The following is a 15,859-nucleotide window of genomic DNA, read 5'->3' as shown; positions in this document are numbered from 1 at the left end:
CGTTACATTCCCGTTTTGTAGAAGAGAGCATCTTTTTTTTCCGGATATGATTCAATGTTAAGTGTCGTATACTCTAAAAAAATAATTGGGGTAGGCTATGTCATGCACACAAAAAACATGGCCGCAAGTTTCGACATGAATACGGTCTTTGAGCCTACCTTTGCGTGGTTAGGTACTGACATAATGACATTGGTATCATTGGATTCGTCTTTAGAATAAGTAATAGACTAGACCATGCCATCTATTTGAATTGCAAACTTTTCGAGACATAGCATTTAAAGGCGCGTATACACTAGCGCGCGGATCATGCAATGAAAGCATTCGCAATTGGTTGTTCAGTAATTTGTAAGGTGTTGTGAACGATTCTTGAGCTGTTTTCACTGGACCCACCTGGAATCGGTTTTTTCAACGAACACTAAGGAAAGAAAGGAACACAAAGGAAGTTTGTGTACCCACGAGCGGATTAGAACCGTTGCAGGGGGTCGTGCGTTGCATGATCAGCGCTAGTGTATACGCGCCTTTAGCCTCAGAGTAGCACAGTGGTAAGATGCTCGTCTTCCACTATGAAGGTTACCGGGCAGCGGGCCTGGAGCAAAGACCGGTAGATTTATTAAAACTAGAGTGGTATCATTGGATTTTTTTGTTAACCCGTCAAATGTTTCTCACGCAATATTACGTCGGAAGTTCTATATGGTCCCACAATCAACTGACGGTTTCAAAAATGAGATGGCAAGAAAACGGTGGCAGATATTAAAGTCATTCTTGCGGCATATAAATGTGTAAAGTCAGGAGCTTTTAGATACGTCATTCATTTTGCAAGGGGTTGTATCAGGGCCCCCCACATTCTGGAGCGGGGCCCCTTCTGTAGTTAATTTATAGCGTAAAAAGCCAAAAATGATGAGAACTGTCCCGGGTCCTGCCAGCTCCCCCCCCCCTTTGTGGGGGCCATGGGTTGTACAGTTATTGAAATAAAAAAAAATAACTTTTTATGCGAACACCCTGTGCCCAAAAACCCAATTAGAAAGGTGTTGCCACCCTGTCTCTCCCGATGCCAGAAAAAAAAAAACGTTCCCAAGTGCAATATTCGCAATGATATCTGAATTCAAAAATCGGAGGAAAGTTGGAGAAAAAGCAACGTAAACTAACGGAAGACGATTCTTTCGCAACTTTTCCCCGATTTTTCAATTCAAATATTTCAGCGAATATTGCTCTTGGAAACGTGGAATTTTTTTTTTGTCGTCGTCAAGAGACACAGGGCTATTGAACGCAGGGTGTCCGTATATAAAAATGTTAATTTTTTTTATTTTAATTAATGTACATACCCTTGCAGCATGAATAAATTCCTGACTTCGCGTATTTATATTCCGTAAGAATTTTAATATCTGTCACCGTTTTCTTGCCATTCCATTTTGGAAACCATCAGTCGCGACACTATGTACACCAGTGTACATGGGACACAATGTACAAACACCATTCTTTCGCTTGCGAAGGTATGTGCACCGATTTGCGATAAGAAGGCATATTTGAGAATTTTTGTGTAAGTGGGACTTCGTATTAAAAAAAAGTGGGGCTTATCCCAGCTTCCCGCAAGAGTTGTCTTTAGAGGCGGCACACGAGGCTTTGCGTCCGGGCGGCAGGTAAGCTCGAGCAGTACCTGATTCCCTACCCAAAGATGCGTGGAAGAATTTTCAACACATCTCAGTCAACAGATAAACGGCAGAAACAATGAAAAAAAAGTTTTCGAAACACACCAAACTAATGTCGTAAAACTTTTCGAACTGATCAGCACATGGGTAATTTCTGAAAAAATCAGTTCTGATAACGCAGTATAAAGCGTAGTCGATCTAAGCGGGATGTGGTCGTCATTTGTCGAGTTATTTTTAGCGGTTTTTCTCACGCTGAATTTAGTACTAAGCCAATTATGGGAATAATAGATGTCAAGTTATATATATAGGACCCAGAAGAGTTCTACGGTCGAAATAGGCAGGCAGAAAAGCACTAAAATGCCTAAAATATGTACTTGAAAAAGGCATTTACGTGTATAAATTATGGGAGGAAGAAAATATAACTAAAAACTAAGGATCCAATAACTAGCTGAAAAATCAGTTGCACTTAATCCCTCTACTGTTTTAATTATATTTTATAATGACTGAATTATTGTGAAAGATTGATTTCAAGCCCAAAATTAAATGTTAGTGGACAGGGGCGTAGCGATGGGGGGACTTGGGGGGGTCTGGCGCCAGCCCCCGCCCCCCGAAATGTGAGAAAATGACCGGAAAAAGATGGACAAATCTATTGTTCTTCAGTATCATTTTGGTCCCCCGAACGAAATTTTTGGCTACGCCCGTTAGTGGACCCTCAGGATTAGATCAATTCCAGGACAACCATTGCCCGAGGTAAAAATGATCTGTGGGAGGTCCCGCGAGTTGGAAATAAAATTCCCTTTTATTTGTTATATGTATCTGGAATAATCATTACCATTCCTATAGCTGAAACATGGCCATACCTTGTACTATTTTCGTAAATTTTTAAAACTTTTTTTATAGTACCACGTATGCGGAACTCCTTCAAGCGAGGGGCACTGTGTGGCCACATCTGTCGCACACCCCCTGAGGGTGACTAGCCAAAATTTAATAGAATCTATATACATAAAGTTGATTTTCTGTATGTGTATATATATCTACACAAATCTACAATTTTACACCGATCTCCGCCCTATTTAGCATATACAGGGTGTTCTGTAAGTAGTTAATGCAGCCTTTATCTCATCAAACATTCGCCGTAGAGATGCAGTTTAAACGCGTTCAAAAATTACTTCGTACCAGTTTTTCGCATGAGTGCCCGAGTGGCATGGGGGTAATATGCTCGTCTACCACCGTGAAGGTTGTTTGTCAGGGTCCCGGATTCGAACCCAAGGGAGGAGGATATAGATAAGATATTGTCCCTAAAGAACTCGAGGCGAACACCGATAGACAGTGCCTTCACTTCCAACCCATCTCACTAATGGCAGTAAATTGCAATATAGCGATATGGCCAGAGTTGGTGTTTGGTGAAGTAGTAGTTTTGCGCATGGAAATGCAATGGGTCACTAAATAAGAAATCTAAATTTTTGCACGACCCCTCGTCCTCTAACTTCTAATTGGGAAGTTGTTTCCCTGTATATCCTGAGGCCAACAGAAAAAAAAATTCCATGTTTCCAAGTGGGATATTCGCATTCAAAAATCGGAGATAAGTTATGAAAGAACAGCAAAAACTAATGGACAACGCTCTTTTTCCCTCATTTATGCTGTCCTTCCTCAACGATGTTTGTGAATTTGAATACCTCAGCGAATATTGCATTTAGAAACATGGAATAAGCCTCAGGAGAGACAGGGCAACAACTTTCTAATTAGAAGTTAGAGGGGACAAGAGGAAACAGTATAAAAATGCAATTTTTTAAATTTTGTGACATACCATATTTCCATTGCAGGATGATTTGTGAACGCCTTTTGAGCATTTTTAAAACTGGAATCATACCTCTATGACGAATGGTAGACGAGATAAACGACACATTCACACTTACAGGACACCCTGTATACTATACTAAACAGTACCCGACTTGAATGATAGGCTACTTTGAAAGTTTGTCACATCAAGGCCGTCACTAGGCTGGGGCAACAAGGACCCCATAAAAAATGAACACTTATTTTGCATAATAGTCCTTTCAAAGGGCGGCCTAGAAAGTCTACCCGAAGGTGGTTCAGGGCAAATGCCCGAAATGGGCAAAAACCGTTGGCAACAAGGGTTCATGGACTTCATAAATGACTGAGTGTTTAGTTTGGTTACCTGCATCTCAGACACGTTTAATCCTTTACAATGGTTTGCCATTTCTTAAATTTTCCCAACATATTGAGAACCAGGGTCATGTCAGGTATTATAACTAGTACTAAATACAGAATTTGTGTAAAATAAATAGCCATGGTTATTTACGGTGTAAAAAAAATAAAATCAAAAAGATGGGCTCCAGAGTCATCTGCTCCAACCCCACCTTTTATGAGCCATGACGTCAACTGATGGCATCTTGGAACAATCATTGGTCAGCTATACATTATACAATGCCTGAGCGAGACAGGTTATGTAAAGCGTGTGGAGAAACAAATTTTCCAATTTCCCTCTGCTTTTCTTACACTGGCTGTTCATCGAAACAAAATCATTCACGTTTAACTCCAGTCAAAGCAAAGTTAATGCAGGGCAACATCAGAAGCCCCCCCCCCCCAATCCCTCAGATCACTTATCAGTATTAAAGTTTTATCGGTGGAGGGCTTTCTAACACTGAGAGTTGGAAAACAAAAATAAATTCTTTTGTTTTCAATGCTCAAAATTCTACAGTGTGACCTCTGAAATTCACTACTGAACCACACATGCATCCATATACCTATGCGGAACTTCTAACGATTCGGTACATGTTAGAAATTGTATGTAGTGAACCTGACGTGAAGTTTGTTTCTGTGTAATACTTGTTGTGTGTATAGTGCTTCCTTCTGCTATCAATTTTTCTAACTATGAATGAAGTGTAAGGCCTGTTGCTCTCTGTGGCGAGACTTTAACGGGGAGATCAACTCACATTTGTGCCTTGAAGTTGGGAAAACTGAAATTTTTTTTTCACTAACTTAGAACTACGTTAAAATAGGCATTTACGCAAGAATGATGTCACTATCCGCTATTCGTACATGAAGGGTTTTTAACAGCTGGCTGATATGTTTAGGGAAGAGAGAAAATTCAACTATATACCCTTGTAGGGAAACGGGAGAGTGATATCATCCTCGGATAAGTCGCCATCTGGTGGCAGTGTCAGCAACTGTGAGCTTTGGCCTGAATTAGGTCTGACCGTCCATGTACGGTCCTGTTCAGTGCACACGAGCTCCAAGGAAAGATTGAGATCTTTGTAGTCTAGTGCAATCACCAGGAAAGTGAGAAGACATGGGTTTGATTCCCCGCAAGAGCAGCTGAATTTTGTCTTTCCAAAATATATCTTTGCATCAGCCAGCTGTTAAAAACCTTTGTAAGCATTTATAGCAGGAAAAGTTGTAGGAAAAAGTATTTATGTAATTTTGCCTGAACTTCCGGGCTCTAGTAATAAGGTACCACTGAAGTGCCTCAACGCAATAGGCAGACATGCTACAAATCCACAATTCAATGTCTGAGAAGGGAGGGGAAGATGACATTTTATTGTCGAAATGAACTCAAAATTACAAAAAAATCGTCACTGTCTCAATATTTATTGTGTATTATCACATCATGGATGTAACAAACTACCGTTCTGGATTATATAAACATTACATTGTTGTGTTTTGAAGATTTCTTTTAAACCCTCAAAAACATTGAATCGCTAAAAACAGATGAAAGGAAAAAAAACATGCTAATGACTTTTTTGTGGACTTTCACACAGCATATACAGTACAAGTGTATCATCATCGTCTTCTATGAATCACATGATTAATTTCGATGCCAATTATTACACATTTAAACAGTCATAGTACCAGAAACGTGCGATACGAGCTACTGGAAAGAGAGAAGTACAAGCAGTCACATTTTTCTTTTCAAAATCAAATAGTGATGTGAAAATAATAATTATAATATTATACACATTGAATGCCATGTGTGTACATCGGAGGGGGAGGGAGAAACTGACTAGCCTTAAATGATGTAGGAAAAAAACTCAAAATCTATCATGGTTAATACATGGAATAAGGTATACAAATGATATTCGGATATACTCGATACTTCGGCTAATATCCAATGACACTCCTCCAAATATACTGCAAATAGTTGAAATTAACAAAAGCCATATACATACATACATATTGCTAAATATCATGGAAATCATCCCATGATTATTTGAAATATTATTAGCTGAATTTTACAAAAAAAGGGGTGAGTAAATCATTCAAAGATCAATGTGCCGTGAATTAAGTGAATTCAGTAATATCATACGTATAGGGATAGAGTGGAGATTCACATCATTGCGGTGTGTCTGAAATGTTTGGTGAAGTATCTGATATCTTGAATGTGATTGTTTTAAGACGAGTCTAGGCGGAGATGAAGATATATGGGCAGGGGACATTTGCCACCTAATGAAAAACGTTCTGAGGTGTGTTTACATACAGCTCAAAATTTCACAGGGAACAAAGGATGCAACCTTCAAAATTATTTGTTGCTTTGAGATGTGACGGAACAAAGCTGGAACTGTGGTGGGGAGGCAATGGCCGCATAGCACAAAAGTTGCTTGTGGTATTCAGATGTCTCTGAACAGAGCGAAATTGTCACCAAGATAAAGACTGTGGGTTTTGAGATTAGTATGGACAGATCTGGAAATATCAAGGGGACAGAGAAGACAATTGACACCTATTAAAAAAATTGTTTGAGATTCATCTAAACAGAGCTGGACTGCCGAGGCAATCGACACCTGGCCAAAAATTATGGTTTTTGAGACGTGTCTGGACAGAGCTGAATCATTGCAACAAGCCTAAAATAGTCTGTACTTAAGAGATGAGTCAAAATAGAGCTGGCAATCATCATCTAGCCACAATTTTTGAGTGTTTTAAGATCTGTCTGGATAGTGCTGGAATTGTAGAGAAGACAGAAGAGATGATACCCGCCGAGACAAAAATTGTTTGTGGTTTTAGAGATGTGTCTTTGGACAGAGCTGGAACTGTGGAGGGGATGGAGAAGGCAATAGCTACCTAACCAGAAAGTTATGGTTTTGACATGTGTCTAGATAGTTAGTTATAGGTGGTTTTACGGGATAATTTGCAATTTATTACATTACCAGTAGATACCAGATGAGTCTAGATGGAAAAGTAAAGCTGCCAAAATTAGTCATGTATGGTGGACATTACATTGAATGGCAGTAATAACGGTTTGCTATCATAAATACATCCACTTAATCATTTCTGTCATACAAAATCCATCAAACTTTCCGGACACACCATGTACGTATCTTACAGGATGCTTGAAGTCACATACTACGTGCAGGGCTAGACAGCAATTTCTTAATTTCACAAAAAGTTCATCAGTAGTATTAAATAAAAACTAGGATCACAATCGATTTATTTATTAGAATCATAATCATTCGTGATGATATGAACATATTTACATGCAATACAGGTAAAACATAACTTGTCACAAACTCTTCACTTAACTGTCAAGAAAATTTGTTACTTTAATATTTACTTTAATTTAATAAAATTTGTTACTCTTTATAGAGAAAAAAATAAGAAACAAAGTAAAAGCTGCGATTTCTTCCTCATGGTCTCTTCATCGATAACTACAACTAAGGTGAAGGACTCAATGAAACATGCAAAATTATATACTGAATATTATTCTGTTCGTGGGAACATGAACGGTTAAGAACCTCTGTGTTTGGTGGTGACTTTATGGAGACACCAACAGGATCCCTGAGTATACCAGGAGCTCCACAGAGCTCAGAATCTCACTTAGAATTTTGATGGCGCAAAAGGACATTTTTTTTGGGTCACACTACATCAAAAGTAATGAGAATTTTTCATTTATAAAATTATTTCTTTCTTAAATTCCAAAAATTATTTTTTTATTGATTCTGAATATTCATTAATTTTAAAATTATATTTCATTAATTTTAAAATTATATTTCATTAATTTTAAAATTATATTTCATTAATTTTAAAAGTATTCTTTTCATTAACTCCTTTCAACAGGTGTGAATTTTCATCACTTCTGGGATTCTTATTAATTCAGATTTATTTTTCATTAATTTTGGATTGCCATTAATTTCTTTAATCATTTCTAAATTTTCATTGTAACTCTGGAATTCTCTCATTAATTCTGAATTTTTTTTTCTCAGACTGAACATCATCTGAACTTTCACAAATTCTAAAAACATTCCTTCCATTAACTGGGACTTTTTTTTCATTAATTTTGAAAGTATTTCTTTCATCACATGAATTTTGATCAACTCTGGAATAACTTCTTTCAGTAAATCCAAATCGATTTTGAATGAATTTTCATCAATTCTAAAATATTATTCTTTCTCACAATTTTAGCATTTTTTCATTAACTCTGGAATTATTTCTCTCATTAGTTCTCAAATTATATCTTTCATTTAATTCAGATTTTTTTTCTCTCGTTAATTCTGAAAAAGTATTCCTTTCAATCAGTTTGGAATTTTCATTGAAATCAGTAATTATTTCTCATAAACTCTTGGGTTTCATTGATTTTTTTGCCTGACGAGTGCACATTTTTGAGGCACGTTTTGTAATTATAAAACCCCAAACTACCTCCAAAAAATAAAAATCTGGGGTTCAAAGTGAAGAGGCCTCAAAAAATGTTTCAAATTTAGGATTTGTTGAGCCAATGAGCCCTGCCTATGTTAAAGGAACAATAAAATCTCGCAATAAAAAGGACCATTAAGCAAGATATGCATAATTTAAAAAAAAAAAGGTCACCATTTTGATAGGTGATACTCATGCAAGATTCTATAACAAGAAACAGCTAAAGTTAATTCCCCACTGGTCACGAGACGAGAAGCGGAAAAAAAACCCAACACAATATAAAATAACAGATGATAGAATATGATGAAAAACAAGCTATAAAAACTAAGCATCAAAATCATACAAAAAACACCTAGAAGAAGAAAAACAAAATACTGACAGCATATAATAACCTCGTTATTCAAAAGAAATGTATAACTCATTTGGATATCACAGTACATCAAGCTGTTCTTAGTAATTTATATACCGCTATCTCTTGTTACGTTATCGAATGTAAAGTCCTATACACAGGCTTTACGGCTTTCGAGAGCTTGAAGATACATATATAACAACACATACAGAGGGGGAAAAAATGTACATTGCTATATAACGTGTGACATCTCTCCCTGCGACACAATTTTTAATACTAGAATTCACGAACTAATACTTGTATATTCCATTCTGTACATCCTGGGGGGAAAAAAATCGAAAATCCTTCGAAAACCGGTAGCGATACACACATATATAACGACATCATTGTGGATATATTTATTTATCTTTTCTCTTTTTTTCAGCGGAATGGTGTGAATATTTTAAAAATGCAGCTCTTTTACGTTTAAACCAACTCATACGATGTAATATGAGATCGATGTATTACTAAGAGGCATCCAATTCGTGAACGGCACAGGAGCTCAATACCTGGAAAAATATAAAATTGAAGATTTTTTACAATGAAATTAATGGCACAATTAAGAATCACATTTTTGAGCTGGATATATCAAAAATATCAGACACAAAGTAATGACAGAGACATGCATTAGCATGCATATATCAGTATCTTTAGGCCTCATGGCAGCAAAGCCACCATTAGGCTAGGTATAAATTTAGCCACATACGACACGCAGAACCAGACTTGAGCGCAATGATGTTGGTCATGAAAACTGATTCAGTGGACTAATAACCCAGGATAATTTTCCCTGTGTCAAAATAGACCCTCTTTACAGAGGGGAGTGTTCTGAAAACTCCTCTGGTGGTTGTACCACTATACTTAGCTATTTTTTAGGAATGGGACAGACATATTCACTCATGCAATGACCAAAAAACATAGTCATATTAACAGAACTTATTATTTGGGCAATAGTAGAACTGTGTGAAATTTTGAATGTGATCAAGTTACTGACCTGTAGTAACTTGGTTTGAATGGTCCAGCTTTGTTTAAGCCCATATATCTAGCTTGTTCATCTGTCAGTTCTGTCAGATGTGCATCGAAACTAGGTAGATGGAGGCTGGCAACATACTCATCTATATAGGAAAAAAAAATCAAAAAATATATCAATACACTGAGATTTCACCTTAATCAATCCTGTGTATCCCACACATAACAGCGATGCAATTTAGGCATTTTCTGAATTCTTTAGGGAAGAACTGTTTTTTTTTCATGTTTGGGCTGAATGCACCCCATGTATCATATGACTAAAGGGGCACACAGCTTGGAGACTAATGTCACAGCAAAAATGAGGGAAAATTAATTTGTGAATTCTGTGTGCATGTATCTGCAATGACATCATGCCCGCTTTGAGACTCAACTATTATCACCCCCCCCCCCCACTCCAGTCATGGATACAATATAGGATCGCATGGGGATGCTGAGGAAAATTAGCTATGAAAAAATTTTATGAGTAGTCATGATGAACAGTGAAGTTTGGGAAACCGTGGTCTGCAAGATATACATGCAACCCCGGCAGATCGTGAAATAAATATAAAAAAAATAGACACAAATAAACTCACCCATTTTTTTGGGCAGCAGATATACATCACTTTTGTACCTGTTGGGGGGTGCATTAAACAGCTCTATTAATGCCAAGGCCTGTGTCGAGGCAGTGATGGAGACGACAAAAGATGGAATGGTAGAACAGCTCAAATTCGCTAACCTTCCCTAAAAGACAGCCAGAAAAATAAATTAACACTGAATCAAATTATAAACAGCAAAACAAATTCAAATAATGGAATAAGAAAACAAAATCAGGTTGAATAAAAATTTTCAATGACTTGGGAGTCCCTGTGCTCCTTTGGCCCACACATTAAGATGCCACTGCATTTAATAATGACCAAAAGTCAGTCGAGCTTGGTGCCTATTCTTGTCTCCTCAGAAATGTAGTACACATACTGCATTCTAGAAGGAAAACGAGCCCATTGTCAACAAGGACCACTGCCCAGAAACACGACCCTATGATTAGTGGTGCACTCAGTCACTAACAAAGGTGATTGTTAGCACTTTCCTAGAACCTAGGTCGTTGAAGAACTGTTGAAGAACCAGGTAAAAATATACTGTGGGGGGGGGGGGGGGTTTCACGAATTAAAATTTAAATGTCCTTTCCCAAACTTTTTTGATTCGTGAACCTTTTCCGAAATAAGAGGAAGCCTAAGCACCAACACCAGATGGTCCAAGAAATACAGTTATTGCAAGGGACATCAGATTTGGCAAGCTTGAAGGGACACCAGTGACACACAATGTCCAAGATTGAACTAGTATATGCTAACCTATCTCCATTCTTTTTTAAGCTACCTTATTTTTAAGCTGCTTCGATTAAGCGGGTGGCGGTGTGGTTGCTCATTTGTTTCCTTCAGAGCTCATGTAACTGCCCTCCCACGAAACTTCTGGTTAAGAACCACTGGTTCCAGTACACATAAAAAACTAAAACTGATCAGCAATGAGTGATGTGCAAGAAGAAAAGATTGAAATCGAATTAGGGTAATTTTTTCGTGTAAAACATACATGCAGTAACAGTCTTTCAGAAAAACTTACCTCAGCAAGTAAAATTATACGTTTCCCATTCGGCCATATTATGTGGTCAACCTGAGAACGTACTTTTTCCCATGTCACATCTGCTGAACGTAGGCTTTGCTGAAAATAAAAACAAAAACAAATTATCAATCCATCAAATCCAGACATGATTTTATGAAGTTAAGTCTCCGAGAGGAAATTTTAAGGACCCGATTCAAAGTCAATAAAAGTGTGACACAGAATGTTGTACTACTGCATAAATCAATGGTCTTCAATCTTTAGTTTACAACTGAAGACCAGCAGAAGGGGGAGAAATGGTTTGCGAACAGTTGAAAAAGTAAATAAATGGAAGAAATCATTTGTTTGTGGACCACAGAAAAAAAAAAAAATACACAAACAAGGAGCAATAATTTATGGACTGGCAATATATACATAAATAAGAGAAATATAATTTGAAGATCGGCCCAAAATTAATAAACAGTATATTACAAATACAAATACAACGCCACAACAGGCAAATTGCCCAACGAGGTGGCTGACTTAAGAACATCATGGATCCCCGAGCCCCTACCTACTACTGCTACACCACACATGCACCCCCCCCCCCGTGCGGAACCCCTCCCCAACGGATCGGTACATGCGGGAATGTGCGTGTACGTGTAGTGCAACCTGACGTAAAGTTTGTTTCTGTGTAATGCTTGTTATGTGTAGTGCTGCCATCTGCCCCCAGTTTTACTAACTATGCGTGAAGTGTTATGGTTGAATGATTTACCGTTGTAGGACTGTTGCTCTCTGTGGCGAGACTTTTTAACGGGGAGATCGGCTCGCATTTGCGCCTTGAAGTTGGGAACCACAGAAAACCAACTTCAGCCGACCACCACTGTGGGGTTCGAACCCGGATCCTCGCATCACGAGTCCGGCACTATAACCACTCGACCACCACAGCGGCACCACATATATTGAATGTATTTGATTTATTAAATCTAAAATTATGTAGCGGCTGCATTGGGAAAAACGTTTTCTGGACCAGTAGGGCATTCTCATGAACTGGCACTGGTTTGTGGACTAGCAGTTCAAGAACACTGGTATGACTATACTAAATAACCTTTCAAACAAGATGAACATTCTGCTCACTCTATAGAGTGAAAGTATAAGTCCAAAACGCCTGAAGACGGCCCAGATTGGAAGTATGGGTATGTTTTGGATTTGTGAAGATCTTGTCAGAGGTGAAAACCTGAAAAACATGTCCAAGTTTCATAGAAGGGTGAGGAGAAAAAAAGATTAGTAGAGACTTGGACGACTCTATTTTGGGGAAAAAAACAGTTGTGAAAGAGTTAAACATAAGCCGCTTTGCTGAATTCATGAAGCGTGGATAACTCTTTTAGAGGTTTACATTACAGAACAGTATCTGGGTTTTGCCAGTGTTTTTGTCTGATAATTAACATCTGTAATCCTTACATGTTGTAAAACACGATATAAAATCAGTGTCCTTTTCAAAGGAAGAAGCACTCGTACTGTATTAATGCTTTTTGCACATTGATAGAAATCACTAGGTAAATACTCTTTAAAATGTCATATCTTTTTTAATGCAGTGGGCTTTATTCAGATTTGTCAGCAAGTACAAAGTGCAGTCAAACCTCTTTTTGGCAGACACCGGCGGGATAAAAAAATTTGCTCGCAAAAAAAAAAAAAAAGGTGACCATTAACCAGGGGTTTGAAATACATACTTTTATTATATATAGAGAAATTATTATTTGGCTGTGAAAAGACGGGGTGATCCCATCTGAGGGGTGTCCATTCAGAGGGTTTTTACTGTATAAGAAAAAATATTCCATTGAGAAATAAATTTTACAATATATCTAGGCTTGTCAACGCTAAAATAAGAGGTTTTTAAGGAGGCGAGATGTCTCGACAATGCTTTTTAAAGGATTAGGAATCGACAATGCTTTTTAAAGGATTAGGAATCGACAATGCTTCTTAAAGAATTAGGAATCGACAGTGCTTCTTAAAGGAATAAGAATCGACCATATGACCTAGGATTCCTCTGAATGAACACCAGGACTATGCCACTGGCCTTATACTGTTGCTGCAATGTCTCCCAGTGCAGCTTTCTGGCAGAGTCTGCAACCAAATAGGTGTTTGTTAGTCTGAGTGTGTATCTAGTGTTGTGTCAGATTTTTCTGAGCTGCCATCTATATTGAAGAAGTGAAGTGAAATGATTGAACTATTTATACTATTGTAGGCCTCTTGCTCTCTGTGGTGAAACTTTTTTGAGACTGGTAAGACTTTCTCTGAGGGAGAACGGGGATATTGTTTTGCATTCGCACCTCAAAGTAGGGAGAACCACAGAAAACCAACTTCAGCTGACCGCCACTGTGGCACCAATGGAATTGGAACCCAGGTCCTCACAATGTGCATCCTTATGACCATTCAACCAACACAGCTATTCTTTGTGATTCCAAAAACAGGCGTTGTTTCGTTTATATGATGCAAAGAAATGAACTTGTATTTATTTTAGTGTTGTGTTTTTACATGCAAGTAATCCTTGAATAAAAACTTTGAACACGTTTAAATAAGAATGGTATTTTTAACATTTTACTTGAGTTGACTGACTAATTGCAAAATTGACTAATTGCATCATTACAAAACTTAAATATGATGTTCCGCAGTATATATTTCCGAGATTATAAAGTAAAATCTAAGGTCTATTTGAGTGTAACTTATGAGCATATCGTGCAATCCTGTAAATTTTAGTTCATAACCTGCACCATTACTAGCTGAATGTACTATGAAAATAACAAAACATTCCATTCTACATAATGTTTTTTTACAATTATGATTGGAATATCACGTGAATTTTGCTTAAAAGTTAATATAAAAATGACTTATTCATAGAAAATGACACGGGTAGTCTAAAATTTATGACTGTTTTCATCATTTTGGGACATCTATCTGAAAATTTAAATATCATGTCGTATCTATCAAAAAAAATGTTATTCACATGTTCCCTGTAGTGCCATTTTAAAGAAAAGTGACAAGAAAGGTAATCTGATACCTCGTGAAAATACTAATTATCCTTCGCTTTTTGTATTAGCCAAATTTCACTATATTTATATTCAAACAAGAAACTTACAACATCGATTTCTGTATTAGAATGACCCATGTTGCATATAATACAGCCATTTTTCATCTTCTCCATGTGCTCTTTTGTGACAACATTTTTGTTTCCTGCGTGATGCAAAAAAAAAAAAAAAAAAATAGGTCAAGTCCTTTCAACACACAAATAGAGAAATATATTTTCAAAAAGACAGAGAAAGATGGAAATTCGGCAATTGTTATCAAATGAAAGAGAAAAATACATCATCACAGACATACTAAAACATCCAAATTTAATGACCTAAATTATTTTGTGGGCATTGGAAAATATACAGAGTGTTCTGTTAATGGACCGACAAACTCAGAAGGTTGTTAGTAGCAATCAAGAGGAACGAAAATTGCAGTGGAACATGGTGTCGAGAACCATGTTGAGAAGGTGAAAAATGCATGCAGGCTCAGTCCAGAGGAGACGAAAGGTGGATCTCAATCTGTGCGACTTTTTCCCTATGAGGTCACCTTAAATGACTCATTTATGTGACACCTGTGGACACACTGGAGGATCTCATAGCACGGGTTGCCGTCGCTGTCGCAGACATCAAAAGCATACCTGGTATCTTCAAGCGCGTCCGGAATAAGTAAGAACGGCCAATTCAAGTTTTTGAACCAAGCCAAGTTTTTCCCAGTGACTTCTCAAGTTACCTCTTTAGACTTTTGGTTATCCAATATAAGAGCTCCTGGAATCCCAAGCTGGGTCTCATCCACCATATTTTTGCAAAATGTGGTATCTATATTATTGCTACAGTTAATAGCTATGTGTGTGTGTGTGTGTGTGTGTTCCCTACAGCTTTCTTTTTTCTAAATGAACAGACGTCACTTTGAAGAGAAAATTGGTTTTGCTACTAAAATGGACGGAAGATAAATTTTTGCTTGTTATATTCCATGTGTGTTATCCAATCATGCTTTAACAAACAACCAGACTAATGCCTCATGTTTTGAAAGAAACATGTTTATAAATAAAGATGCAACTATAAAATGAAAAAGAAAACTAACCTGTTGCAGTGATTAGAATGTCGATGTTCCTAACAACTTCATTGATCTTCACTACCCTGAATCCATCCATGCTGAAATTGAATTAAAATGACTTGTCAGATATGTGAGAGAAACAGTGTTTCCGGGGACAGGTGCCACAATGTGATGGGAAAAACAAGAAAAATATATATTTTCAAAATAAAATTCCCACTTTCAAATGTCGCACTTTCAACTTTGTCTCGAGACAAAGAGAGGTTCTAGACTATCTTGTATACAGATAGATTAATGTGATCAAATTGGGACTCAGAGTTTCTGATAACAATCAACAATTGTAAAACTATATCCAAAAAAAAAAATCATGGTTGTAAGTACGATGACCATATGTCTAGTTTGGTCAAACGGAATGTTTTCTTTCTCATATAAAAACTTCAATTCATGCATTGTTTAGTCAACTGAGGAGTGG

At 37.3% G+C, this 15,859-nt stretch overlaps 1 protein-coding gene across 9 annotated transcripts in view; it reads right to left on the bottom strand.

Moving 5' to 3' along the window:
• Positions 1 to 8,139: 8,139 nt before the first annotated feature.
• Positions 8,140 to 15,859, bottom strand: part of AhcyL1 (Adenosylhomocysteinase like 1) — a 160,882-nt gene continuing 153,162 nt past the window's right edge. For 6 of the 9 annotated variants that reach the window (XM_089247695.1, XM_089247700.1, XM_089247691.1 and 3 more), the window contains exons 12-16: positions 15,418 to 15,488; positions 14,405 to 14,499; positions 11,293 to 11,391; positions 10,275 to 10,422; positions 9,655 to 9,788 (exon numbers count right to left, since the gene is read on the bottom strand). In XM_089247695.1, the coding sequence (XP_089103821.1) occupies positions 9,655 to 9,788; positions 10,275 to 10,422; positions 11,293 to 11,391; positions 14,405 to 14,499; positions 15,418 to 15,488 (547 nt within the window). Of the gene's footprint in view, positions 9,186 to 9,654; positions 9,789 to 10,274; positions 10,423 to 11,292; positions 11,392 to 14,404; positions 14,500 to 15,417; positions 15,489 to 15,859 lie in introns of those variants that run through there. The other 3 variants (XM_089247692.1, XM_089247698.1, XM_089247696.1) reach the window with 2 other exon arrangements.

This window comes from Pholcus phalangioides, unplaced genomic scaffold (genome assembly GCF_987345545.1).
Source record: "Pholcus phalangioides strain wild (caught in Gottingen) unplaced genomic scaffold, Ppha-v1.0 ptg000018l_1, whole genome shotgun sequence".
Lineage (NCBI taxonomy): Eukaryota > Metazoa > Arthropoda > Arachnida > Araneae > Pholcidae > Pholcus > Pholcus phalangioides.
This window is presented reverse-complemented; position numbering and strand designations above follow the sequence as displayed.